The sequence below is a fragment of the Mustela nigripes genome, chromosome 9 (genome assembly GCF_022355385.1).
Source record: "Mustela nigripes isolate SB6536 chromosome 9, MUSNIG.SB6536, whole genome shotgun sequence".
In the NCBI taxonomy this organism is placed as follows: Eukaryota; Metazoa; Chordata; class Mammalia; order Carnivora; family Mustelidae; genus Mustela; species Mustela nigripes.
In genome coordinates, this window is record NC_081565.1 from 42,930,126 (window position 1) to 42,943,336 (window position 13,211).

Consider the following 13,211-nt stretch of genomic DNA (forward strand, 5'->3'; position numbering starts at 1 on the left):
CCCTCTAGGACAGGGCTTCTGAAAAGCAGCACTACTCTATTTTAGGTCATTAAAGAATAGTCTCGCAGTCTGGCAGTTGTGAAAGAGCTATCCTGTCTACTGTAGGATATTTAACAGTATTCCTGGTCGAGGTATTGGTAGCACAACCCCTCAACCCCAGTTGTGACAACCAAATATATATCTAAAAATTGCCAAATATTCTCTAGGGGGCAAAATCACTGCCAGCTGAGAACCACTGCTATAGCATCCAACAGTTACATGAATAGCTAGAACTATTCTTTTATGCAGAAGCACAAATCCTGGAGAAACAAGGAAACGCAACGATGAAAAATAGTTCTATATCTTTTTCTTCTTTTAATTAAGAAGTGGCTGGATATTAAGAGATACTATACAACTGATGGTCTCACTACTTTTTTTTTTTCTGATGTTAGTTTAGCTTAATGCTAACTAATGGACTGATGGGGAAAACCCTACACTTCTCTTTATTGACTTCTAGAAGTTTGAGAATCATAAACGATCCTGATAATGAAGAAATGAAAGAATCCAGAAGAACTAAGAAAGAAAACAGAACTTTTAGGACATGATAGGAGTATGGATCAAATGAAATGGAAATAAGAGAAAAAGAAGATCTAGATGAGCCAAGAAGAAAGCAAAGTAAAATGGGAAAATAGAGCAGGTCATCTGAACAAGAAAAAGGTAGACTGAGAAAAAGAAAAAAGTTCTTAATTTAGAGCTTCATACTTAAGAGCCACAGAATAAACCTTCTGAATTAATTAAAATTAGGTCACACTTGTAGCAATTGACCAACTATACATTTATGTAAAAACCTACACTAGTTAATATATCATAAATAAGTATACACATTTTCCCTTTCTTATTAGATGCAACTGGTGACATGTCAGTGGTATGAATAATATATTCCAGGGAATTAGTGAAAAGAAGCACGAAAGATTATTCTTATCATTATATCAACAATAGTGAACTTGACATAAATAGTTCATCTACATGCAAATACATTAACAATTTAAAATCTCAGCCTAACTGTATTATCATTTGTAACACAGCCAAATTAACCAGAAATTATATCAGAACACAAAATAATTCTTAGAAATCAAAAGATACCTAATTATCTTAATAAATTCCAGAGTTAAAACTTCATACCATACATAGGGAAATACATACCGAAGAAGCCCAAGATAGTAAGATTTGTCTAAAATTTGTCTCTGGGGACCTAAAAAAAAAAAGTTTTTAATTATTACTGTTCAGTTTGGAAATGCCACCAAAATAGCAAACCAAAGCACAACCACAGTTATAGCCCACCATTCTGATAGTCTTTATTTATGCCCCAATAAAGTTGATAATCAAGACGAATCATTAAAATGATAAAGAACACTGGGGCACCTGGCTGGGCCAGGCAGTAGAGCATGTGACTCTTGATCTCAGGGTAAAATGAAAAAAGAATATCTCAGAATCATGTCATAATGGAAACTTGAATTAAGACCACAAAAATGGGACTAGAGGTAGGGCTGTTGAGGCAGCAGACTCTATAGGTCAGGTTAACCAAATGCAAACTGAGAAAGTCTAGAATAGGTTTATCCAAGAGAACTTTCTGCAACAATGGAAATATTCTATATCAGCACTGTCCAGCAAAGTAGCTACTTGGGATTATTGAGCACTTGAAATGTGGCTGATGCTACTGGACAGCTGATTATTTATTTTACTTAATTTTAATTAATTACAGCTCATGTAGCTATTGATTATCATAATGGACAGTGCAGATTTAGACTGAATTTCTCAATGCAAGAGATTATGACTTTTCATAATTTATCTCTGAGACAAACTCTCTAAAAAGCACTTCACCATGCTTTGATTTATATATTCCACAAACCAATTTTTAAAATCATAAAATGGAGTGTACTATTATGGCTTTTTAAATACAGAGACATAAGGAAACATGCAGTAAAAATTTATACATTAGCCTTAGTCCCTTAAGGACTTACATATTATAATGAAGCATTAATTATCAGAAAAAGTAACACTTCTTTTTTTTTTAAGATTTATTTGAGAGAGCAAGCACAAGCAGGGAGAGTAGCAGAGGGAAAGGGAGAAACAGACTCCCTGCTGACCCCTGCTAGATCATCACCTGAGCCAAAGGTAGATGCTCAACTTAGTGAGCCACCAAAGTGCCCCTGTAATACTTCTTAATTAAAAAATACTCATCGGGGGGCGCCTGGGTGGCTCGGTGGGTTAGGCCGCTGCCTTCGGCTCAGGTCATGATCCCGGGGTCCTGGGATCGAGCCCTGTGTCGGGCTCTCTGCTCAGCGGGGAGCCTGCTTCTCCCTCTCTCTCTGCCTGCTTCTCTGCCTGCTTGTGATCTCTGTTTGTCAAGTTAATAAAATCTTAAAAAATATATATATATATATATGTACATATATATATATGTACATATATATATATATATACACTCATCGGGGCGCCTGGGTGGCTCAGTGGTTTAAAGCCTTTGCCTTCGGCTCAGGTCATGGTCCCAGGGTCCTGGAATCAAGCCCCACGTCGGGCTCTCTGCTCCGCAGGGAGTCTGCTTCCTCCCCTCTCTCTTTGCCTGCTTCTCGCCTACTTGTGACCTCTGTCAAATAAATAAATAAAATCTTAAAAAAAAAATAAAATAAAATATACTCATCTTCTTAAAATAGATACCTTTCATTCCAGTTTTCATTCCACTCAAACCTTGTTGTGTTACAGGACGGTCAGCAACTTTGATTTGAGAAGAAAGAACTCCTCCTGTCGCTATGGGACCACCGCGAGAGGCTGGTCTTGCTGTTCCAGGTGGCATCTACATGAAAAATGTGATTGCAGTTTTAGTAAACTAGAAAAATACTATACCTCCTATTACTGTTAAGAGTGAAAAGATAATATATTTTAAAAATTAAAATTCTATTTAATTTGTAAAGCATTCCTTTTTTTGAATTTCTGAAATATGAAATATTAAGTGAAATTCTTTAACATTTAAAATGCTGTGAATATTAAATAGCACATTTCTTTAAAATTTAAAATTCTAAAAAAATTTAAATTCTATGTCAACTATATTTCAAGAAAAATAAGTTAAATGGACACATGAATAAAATTCTATGTGTAGACATTATTTATAATACCCCTAAATTGGAAAGGAACTAAATATATACCTATTTGTCCTTATTTAACCATAGGAAATGGTTGAATAAGTTGTAATATATTTTAAAAAGTTTATAAAACAGTATTCATAATTCTACTTTGTAAAACAAAAAGTATGGAGAATTACATAATAAGCAGTAACAATGGTTATCCTCATATAAAATAATGATATTATAGTTCATTTTTATGTTACCCTTTTCACAATTTGATGTTTTCAGCATTATTACAGTAAGTGTATATGACCTTCAAATCACAAAAGAAGAAAAAATTTTCATTTTTAAATTGAAGCTATGTATAATTCTATCACAAGATAGCCAAGTAAGTGTTAAAGGATTACATCATTCAACAAGCATTCATGTTATTACTACACATGATTCTTTATGTCAGGTCTACAAAATCCAATATAACATTATACACTCTGAGGAAAGAACAAAAGATTCCCTTCTTGGGGCATCTAGGTGGCTCAGTGAGTTAAACATCTGCCTTTGGGTCCTGGGATTGAGCCCCATGTCATCCAGCTCCCTCTCTGCCTCACCCCCTTGTGCTTTCTCTCTCTCAAATAAATAAATAAAATCATCTGGAGAAAAAAAGATTCCCTTCTTGTAGGTTCTTACAACATGGACAGGTTGGGAAAGTATGAGACTACCCAATCCTGTTCCAAATTATCCTTCTTTTGTTTATCTTCCATCCTTTCTCTCTTTTTTTCCCACTCTCTTGTCAAAGAATGAAGTAGGAGATTAAATACATAGTAGACATTTTAGGCAGGGATTATATATAACCATTATCATTCATTTTGACTGTCTTTAATACAGCTACTCTCTAATCCTATCAGCTAAAATAATTTTTTTAAGATTTTATTTATTTATTTGACAGATCACAAATAGGCAGAGAGGCAGGCTGAGAGAGGGGGAAGCAGGCTCCCTACTGAGCAGAGAGGCCGATGAGGAGCTCGATCCCAGGACCCTGGGATCATGACCTGAGCCGAAGGCAGAGGCTTTAACCCACTGAGCCATCCAGGCGCCCCAGCTAACATAATTCTTAAGTGGTTCTGAGAATTACTTGGTAATTTACTGGGGGGTGGGGGGCAGCAACAGTAAAACATTCCGAAGAATATGCTGAACACAGAAACACTGTTTACCACAAATTCAAACTAAACTAGTTCAGGGTTATCCTGAGTGATCTGTGGAAGAGAATGCTAAATCTCTTCCCAGGTAAACTTTACCAAATGAAAATACAGAGAAGTATAAACGAACATTACACACATTTAAAAGAATGAATAGACATATGTATTCATATGAAAATATACTTACAATATATTATTGAAAGTAATGGGTAAGATACATAATAATGTATGTAGTATTATGGTCATTTTAGAAAATACTGAAATCATATAATCTCATATGCATGTGTGTTAGTGTTTGTAAATGAACAGAAAAAAGTCTGGAAAGATACACAGCACACTGCTGACAATAGTTATACCTAGTTTAGGAAGGAACTCTGACACTTCTCCTTTGTATGTTTTACAGCAAGCATCAATATTTTAAAAAACTACAAACATTAAATGGGTAAAGCACATGGCACTGAGTAGGTGGCCAGTAAGTATCCGCATTCTTTTATGAATACTTAATTAGCAAGCATAAATTCTTACTAAAATAAAAATTCTTAGAAGCTCAGTACCATGTATGTGAAGACTTTAGAAAAATCATTTCACTATAAGCTGATGATGTTGACAGTATTACCTGAAACTCCAGAAAAATCCAAAAAGCTTAAGAAAACCTGACTTAACCAAAAATTTTCCCTCCCAAAATTACTATTCTTCTTGTGAATTAAACACAGGACCCAGCATTATCTCTAGTTTGAAGTTAGTCTACTGTGTAAGCTTGACATACAAGGAGTTGAAATCATCTGTTGCAAGCATCAGAAAAATTAATATGAATATTCTGGCATATTAATTTCTTTCTATGTATGTATAAATGTATATTTTTATTCAATTGGCACCACACTGCTTTTTACACTTAATACTGTATTATAAAGACATATAAATTCCTCAAATACTCTTCGAAAATAATTTTTAAAGACTACTTAATAGCCTATTATAGGGATAGATATATCAATTTATTTAAGATTTACCTGTTGTGAGGTAATTGCTTTCATATTTTCACTATTATAATTCTAATGAAACTGTAATAATCATCTTTACAGGATATTATTCTATTTAGAATTATCAGTTTATAATGTTTATCTAATTTTTTCTAATGTGGTGTACATTTCCCTTACTAATTTATGACACTCCCCATTTCACATTAAGCTATTAACACTTTCTAGTTTGTTTCTAGACTGCTGTGGCAACCAAAATATGTCTTATTACTTATAATGTATTTTTATATTAGAGTACGGTACATTTCCTTATTTTTGCTTTTTTATTGTTTTATGTAATTTTGATGGAACATAGGTTTCATAGCCTTACTATATATAGAAAGAGCTCTTACAAGTTAGTAAATTTTGCTTTCTCATTCTAAGATTCTGAACTCTATGACATATATATTGCAAATATTTTTTACCAATTTGTCATTTTTAACTTTTTATGGTGTTTTCAATTTTTAAAAATTCAAATATGTAAATATAAAATACTTTCCCTATCAGTATTTGGTGTTCCTGTTTTACAAAGGCCTAGTCCACATCAAGTTTATATGAAGTACTTGCCTATATTCTCCTCTAGTATGTTGATGGTTTCATTTTTCAAATATGAAGTTTCTAAAACATCTAGAATTCTGTGTGAGGGAGGGGTCAATTTTTAAAAATAAATGGTTTACCCATTATTCGAATGCAGTACTGAATGCTTCATGTTTTTCCAACTATTTTGAAATGTCACCTTAATCATTACGTTCTAATATATGTCTAATTTTGTCTGTCTATTCCATTTCATTTGATCCAGGCACCAATAAACTATACCATTTAAATTATTGTACCTTTTTTTTTTTTTTTTTTAAAGATTTTATTTATTTATTTGACAGAGAGAAATCACAAGTAGATGGAGAAGCAGGCAGAGAGAGAGAGAGAGAGGGAAGCAGGCTCCCCGCCGAGCAGAAAGCCGTATACGGGACTCGATCCCAGGACCCTGAGATCATGACCCGAGCCGAAGGCAGCGGCTTAACCCACTGAGCCACCCAGGCGCCCCTGATTATTGTACCTTTAAAATAAATTTGAGTATCAGTATTAGCAGACATCTCTCAATAATGTCTTTCAGACATCCTCCCACATTTATACTTCTAGGTATTTTCCCCCCAAAAATCATGTATAATAGTATGCTGACAAAATAAAGAAAGAACAAAGAAGAATTATTATAAACAGGCTTTCCAACTTCTACCAGGACATATGCTCAAGAATTGTTGAAACTTACTCCAGTTGCCACTCGAATATTTCCTGATGGGGGTCGTATTCCAGAAGGAGGTCTTCCAGGCAACCCAATTCCACCACGAGAAACAGGGCGAGCTGCTGAAGGTTTGTGATTACTGGCCATTTGTTCACTTTGACCACTATTTGGAAACAAGAAACAGTTCAATTCTCCCTTGTATTTTCTATAGCAAGACAATGGAAATCCACATAGCTTTCCTTTGAACATTTAATCCACAGTAACTTTTCTTGCAAATTGCCATTCCAAGTACTACTTCAAGGCTAAACCTGCTTCGTTTCGTTCAAATTTGACATTGTTACATTTAAAACAGAACCATGAAATCATTTACTATAATATGCCTTCCTCAGTTCCCTATTTTCTTACCAAAATGCATGCCCCTGTCTTGAGCTCTTCCCATCTTCTAGTAAAATTCTCTTTTCTGACATATCCAGCTTTGTTCTCCCCTATTTCTTCTCTGCACTCTTGGTCTATGATTCACTCCCTTGTATTCTCAATTCTATTGTCAAATACTTCATTTTACTCTTTGCTTTACCAGAATCCCAACTTATCCCAAAAACACTTTCAGTAGTAAAGGCTGTTTTTGCTTCTCAATCCACAAATCCAAAGCAAAGGGAGTGCACAACACTTCCATTGCTCCCCAGTGTCACTTTCAAAATATTACTCTTACAAATGTTAAAAAAAAAAAAAAAGAACAAGACTCTCTTCCTTTGATGACCATGGAATGCAACCTTATTGCCTTGGATCTTTTCTGGTTGCTTTGCTTAGGGACCACCTCACCTCTTCCCCCCCCCCCCCATCTTCACTAAAGTCTTTTGTACCTAGCTCAGTCTCTCTTTTTCAGTCCAACCTATGTTCTGGATGAATTCCACGGGGATACTGGGTTCAAGGTAACATACCTAACATTCAAGGTCACAGTTTCCAGACTTAAATTTCAGTAACCATTTCACTCCATTTCGGTCACCTATAGTTGTGGGTAGACCTGGAGCTTGTCATCACCTGGAATTGCTTCACTTCAGTATCAACTGAAATACTTCATTCTCTGATCTTAGTCTCCTCCTTATACCAGTCTCATCTTTATTCTCACTACATCTCCCTTTAAATCAGTTCTTTAATTCATTCATTCTCTCCCAGTTTATCAGCCCCCTCCTTTGCTCATCAGAATATAATATTTAAAGTTTGGCTGATAATTTAGAATAGCATTTTTCACATTATGGGTCATGACCTATTAGTGGGCTGTGAAAATAATTAGGGTTAGGGTTAGGGTTAGGGTCCATTCAAACATGGAATAAAAAATACGAGTTCAATGCATAAAGGAAGAGTATTGTTTCATTAAATTTTGTTTCAGTTATCTTTACATAAATTTACACCTTAGTGAAAAAATATTGCTAAAAAATGCTATCCATCATTTAAGCAAGTCCTAATCGCTATTCACAGATGACTATAACAAATTTAACAGTTTGAAGTATTACTTCAATTACAGAATTACTAAAATGTGACAGAAAAGTAGTGAGCAAATGCTGTTGGGAAAGTGGTGCTAGTAGCCTTGCCTGAGGCAGGTTTGCCACAAACCTTCAATTTGTAAAAACAAAAACAAACAAAAACAACACAGTATCTGGGAAGCTCAAGAAAAATGAGGAATGACCGCTGTCAATGTAAAATTTAAGTCTATTACTCTAGCTTTCCTGATAACTTCAAGAAAATGTACAATATATAAAACTTCCACCTGATTGCCACTGCCTTGTTGTCTTGGAAAAAGCTTAGCATTAGATGAGACCCAGCAGGTAAAATGAAAAGGGTCACTTTTTTTTTTTTTTTTAAAGATTTTTATTTATTTCTTTGACAGAGAGAGATCACAAGCAGGCAGAGAGGCAGGCAGCGAGAGAGGAGGAAGCAGGCTCCCTGTTGAGCAGAGACCCTGAAGCGGGGCTCGATCCCAGGACCCTGAGATCATGACCTGAGCCGAAGGGAGCGGCTTAACCCACTGAGCCACCCAGGCGCCCCGAAAAGGGTCACTTTTAACAAACATGCCATTAACTCCTGGGCCATTCACGCAAATATTCACACCATCTCCACCGTTATTCACATAGAGACGCAGCCTGGCCTTTGGTTCCAGAAAAACGAGTGACATAAACTTTAGTTCTGACTGTCACCAGCTATATAATCCCCGCTGGATGTTTTTCCTCCTCTGTAGGACCCAGTGTGGCAGTGAGCCTGTACCTTGCAGAGCTGTTGTGGAGAGTACAGATACTAGATCTAAAATATCTGCCTCCTAATTATTGCTACATTATTGTCCCTAAACCAGCCATTTAAAAATATATGAAGGGGTGGAAAGTTGCCAATACGAGACAGAAATCTGTTACTTTAAGTAAAATCCTTAAAGTGATTTTCCTTTTTGAGGTTCTGGATTTCTTCTCTCTGGTCTCGCCTTGTCAGGTTTCCTCAGGGGACTGTCAGAGGAGGTCTCTCTACAAGTTTTGCGGGACTGGGGTCGGACTTCCCTAGCCTGGCGACAGGCTGAGGAGAACAGCGAAGAGTGGGAAAGTTCGGGTAGGTCTTCTTTGGAGAGGACCAGGTTCTCCAACGTGAGAAAACAGGCTCCCGAGGGACTGGGGGAGGGATAGATGAAACCCGGAATTTCTCACCTTCTCGGTCGCCTCAGGAAGGAGATCACAGCGGTCAGAGGAGTTCCAACTACTTTCCGAAGCCGCCGCCCCGGCGGATCCCACTACTCTACCTCAGTAACCGTTACCTCATTCGCGACTCCTCAGCTCGCCCTCGCGCAGCTTTCCCGGACTCTGCGACCTAAACATTGTCAGCCCCGCGCGACTGCGTATCCCGGCAACGGGGGCGGGGCGGGGAGAGAGCCCTCGTCCTGATTGGCCAATCTTTAGCCTCTGCTGGTAATCACAGGCGAGGCGAGTAAACTGCTCTCGCGAGAGTAGAGGGCTAATTTTTGCGGCGGAATACCACGGTGCTTTTCTGGAAGCCGCGGAAAACCACGATTTAGCTGGGAAAGAACATTTTATTGGAAAACGTTAGTGTTCTTTTCTAGTTACAACAACCTCTCTGATAGTGTGCCCTACTAGAATTCACTCCTAGCGAGTTTTATTATATCACTATGTTACCTCACATGCGCTATTATTTTTAGTAAAAACTAAAGTTTTTTTGTGGTAGGCAGCCTTGTACGATCTTTTTATTAGAGGCAGTTTTCCTTCCTGTTAGAACTGCACAACGCATACAACATTATAGATGTGCTTCTCGTACCACCTATTTCTTCAATGGTTGGAAGTTTTCTATCTTTAAGCTTCCTTTCAGAGTTCTTTTGATCAAAGTTTGTTAGAAAGGATGAATTAAAAGGACAGTGCTCTTGAAATATTTTAGTGTATTTCTTTTAAAAAACCCACACAGTCTAAGAACTACTTCATCTCAAATCCCACCTCTCTAGTGAAGTAACTAGCAGTTTGCTTTCTTCCAATCTTCCTATCGAGTTGATGTGATGGCTGCTATACTCACAACCTACATATATATTGGACTTTTAACATTGTTTACATTATTTCCAAGTTGCATATATTATTTATATCCAGATTTATTTTCTAATATGCCTGCCTTCAAGTAATTTAAGATGAATCCAACAGAAAATGAAATAATGTCATGTGGCTAACTTCTCACTTCAAGTTTGTTAGATATTTTTTATGTAATTCTCCCATTTGAGCCCAGCATATTTGTAGTGGTCATTTATTATCCTTTTGGTCACTGTAGTGAATGGAAGTAGCATTTGCCACTCCAAAATATGCCACTTTCGTATAAGGATTATTTTGAGCTAAATGCAATTGGAAAGAAGATACAAGAAAACCGACCATTCCCCTATTTGCCTAAAAGCAGGACATAAATTTTCAACGGTGTCCCTTCTTGCGTCTCTGTACCAGGAAGGATAAAAGTCATGGAAGACAATTTCAGACCTTTTGTCAGCCTAGAGGCTACATGGAGAAATCTACGTAACAAACTACTAACTTTAGCTCCCCATATATTTGACTCTCCATAATCTGCTGCCTCTAAAGACTTAAGGTCTAGAGACTTAAGGTCCTTTTCTTCTGTAAATACTGTTCCTTCCTTAAGATATTATATAAGCCCAGACTCTAGGCACCTCTTTGAGTACTCACCTCTGAGTTTCTCTAGTACGACTGTGATATACATATTTATGTTTGTTTTTCTCTTGTTAATCTTTTGTTACAGCGCCCCCACGGAAAGCCTACAAGGGTAGAAAGAAAAAAGTTTTCCTTCACTACAACCTCTGTCCACGTGCTCCATAAACAGAATTGTCCGGGAGAAGCTACTGACCTGGAGGTTTCTCCTTGAGTGCCTTCAGACATAGGGGAGAGACCCAGCATTTGTCATTTGTATGAAGATGTCACAGTTGGGAAAAACGTCTTAAATCTTAGAATGGCTTAACGCATGAAATATTTTCATTTTTTAGTGTACCAAGAACGCAGCTTAGTGTTCACGATTGATTACAACTTGTCCCTAGCTCTCTCGTTTTAACTAAAAACAACGTTTAGCTTGTGAAAATCTCCTGAGACTTTAGAGTAGGTTTGGGGAGTTCAGGGCTAAGCTGCCCCCACACAAGGACCGAAGCAGTTTTTCGCAACCACAAGGGAGCGCGCAGCCCCTCGGTTCAAGATTTAAAATATCCGCATTCGGCGCCCCTGCGGCTCACGTCCCGCTGGCGCGTGGCATTGTGGGATTTGTAGTCCCAGCCCACACCTTTTACCGCAATAAACAGTACAGCCAGGACTCGGAGACGACTCGGACTCGGACAGGATCTGGATTAGGGCTACCGGGCGAAACAGCCGGACGTTGGCTCTAACTTGGCTGGCGGTCCGAGGAGTGGAAGGGAAGCGAACTTCAGCTCGGCGTCGCCTGCGCAGCTGGGACGCACACGCTTTGCGTCATGGCGGGCTGAGACAGATGATGAATTCCGGTGTGCATGTCAGGGTTGCTGTGTCACTCGGCCCGTTCGGCGCTCCCCTTTCCCGTCGCCCTTCCGCGCCGGCTCTCGGGCTCTTCCGGTCCTCAGCGGCCCTTCACCTGCAGGCCCCTCGCACGCCGCGCTCGGGCGCACCCCCGGCCACCCCTGCGAACTGATCTCGCGCGGTGCCTGGGTCCCGGGCGCCGGACCGACGAGGGCCATGGCCAGCGGCGCCGCCAGGTACCGGCTGAGCTGCTCGCTCCCAGGCCACGAGCTGGATGTGCGGGGCCTGGTATGCAGTCTGTATCCGCCGGGGGCCTTTGTGTCCGTGTCCCGAGACCGCACTACCCGCCTCTGGGTCCCCGACAGGTGAGCGCTGCGAGTCCGGGGATTCCCACCACCCATCCCCGCCTATGTTGCAAGCTTCCTACTGCTAATGGGAAGGGAGGGACGCTTCCTTGCTGTTGTTCCGCGCTCTTCCCGGCCTTGACTCCAGTCTGCCCGCCCTCCCAGTTCTGAGAGCACTAGTACTGTGGGCTCACACTGTAAGAAACCTGTAAGATTTAGGGAGAAAGAACACGGCTTTCGGTTAAGAGACGTGCATTCTTGTCCTAGCGGGAAACAGAGACGTACATTCTTGTCCTAACTTAATCACTAACGGATGGGTGACCTTGGACGAACCTCTTATCCTTTGGGCGATGATTTTCCATGTTTCTTTTAGATCTGAAAATGTACTGATGCTAGGTGCATTCTCCCTAAATGTGATATTGTGAAACCTCTTTGAGAACCTCGGTTCTCAAAAATTGCGTGCAGAAGGTTGCATTGGCTCCTCTAGTCATAGTCGAAATCAGAGTTTCTTAGTCTGTAGTCTGGGGTGGGCCTGGATGGAGGGGATGAAGATTTTCACATGTTATATGGATGTTTGGGGATGTGCTATTTTCTTGAGAGAAAGCCATTTGCCTTCAAAAGATTGTCGGAGAGATTAACCAAAAAGAGAAATTAAGGAACAAAAGGTTAAGCTTAGGTCCAAATCCTGTTAAGGTGTCGTTTTCTTTTTTGTCTGGTTCTTACAAGAAATTTACGACCTGGGAGACATAGTTCAGTTCAGAAAGAGAAAACTTCTGGTTATTTACTTTGATTTGTGGTAAGTCCCCATTGGTATAGGTTTCACTCATTTTGGGTAACCATGCATAAATTCAGGTCATAACTGTTGGTTGAGTGCCTCCTGTTTGTTTACAATCCTGAGGAAGAGTAAGACAAGAGACAAGTTCCCTGTTTTTATGGAGCTTTCTTATAGTCTGGAAGGAAAGGTGGATCAGAAAAAAAGGTAATTGTTCATTGGCATGTGTACTATGAAAAAAGCAAGTATAGATAGAGAATTGAGTGGAGGGATGTTAAAGAAGGAAGGCCCTTCGAGGAGGGTTTCAGTTTTGTTTTGTTTTTTAAAGCTGACACTAAGATGGACCTGGTCATGGGAGCAAGGAATGAGGAGGGATAAATTCAGAGAGCTTTATGGACAGTGGGAGGATCAAGCACAGAGACCCTGGATTAAGAAAGAGGCAAGTCCCTTTGTGCGGGAGGGAACGAGTTTGGAGGGAACCAGATACTGTGGTATGAGCGCTGCTAGAAAGTAAGCAGAAGCCTTCACATACAGGGAGC

At 39.2% G+C, this 13,211-nt stretch overlaps 2 protein-coding genes across 4 annotated transcripts in view; one reads left to right on the forward strand and one right to left on the reverse strand.

Moving 5' to 3' along the window:
* IFT74 (intraflagellar transport 74) overlaps positions 1-11,256 on the reverse strand; it is an 85,868-nt gene extending 74,612 nt beyond the window's left edge. Inside the window, exons 1-6 of one of the 2 annotated variants that reach the window (XM_059411542.1) lie at positions 10,925-11,256; positions 10,747-10,835; positions 9,336-9,593; positions 6,572-6,707; positions 2,698-2,833; positions 1,183-1,231 (exon numbers count right to left, since the gene is read on the reverse strand). In XM_059411542.1, the coding sequence (XP_059267525.1) occupies positions 1,183-1,231; positions 2,698-2,833; positions 6,572-6,707; positions 9,336-9,340 (326 nt within the window). In that variant the 5' untranslated portion in view covers positions 9,341-9,593; positions 10,747-10,835; positions 10,925-11,256. Of the gene's footprint in view, positions 1-1,182; positions 1,232-2,697; positions 2,834-6,571; positions 6,708-9,228; positions 9,594-10,746; positions 10,836-10,924 lie in introns of both variants that reach the window. The other variant, XM_059411543.1, reaches the window with a different exon arrangement.
* A 175-nt stretch (positions 11,257-11,431) lies between these two features.
* The window catches only part of PLAA (phospholipase A2 activating protein), a 40,673-nt gene continuing 38,893 nt past the window's right edge, over positions 11,432-13,211 (forward strand). The window contains exon 1 of one of the 2 annotated variants that reach the window (XM_059411541.1): positions 11,432-11,921. In XM_059411541.1, coding sequence (XP_059267524.1) covers positions 11,831-11,921 — 91 coding nt within the window. In that variant the 5' untranslated portion in view covers positions 11,432-11,830. The remainder of the gene's footprint in view (positions 11,922-13,211) is intronic. The other variant, XM_059411540.1, reaches the window with a different exon arrangement.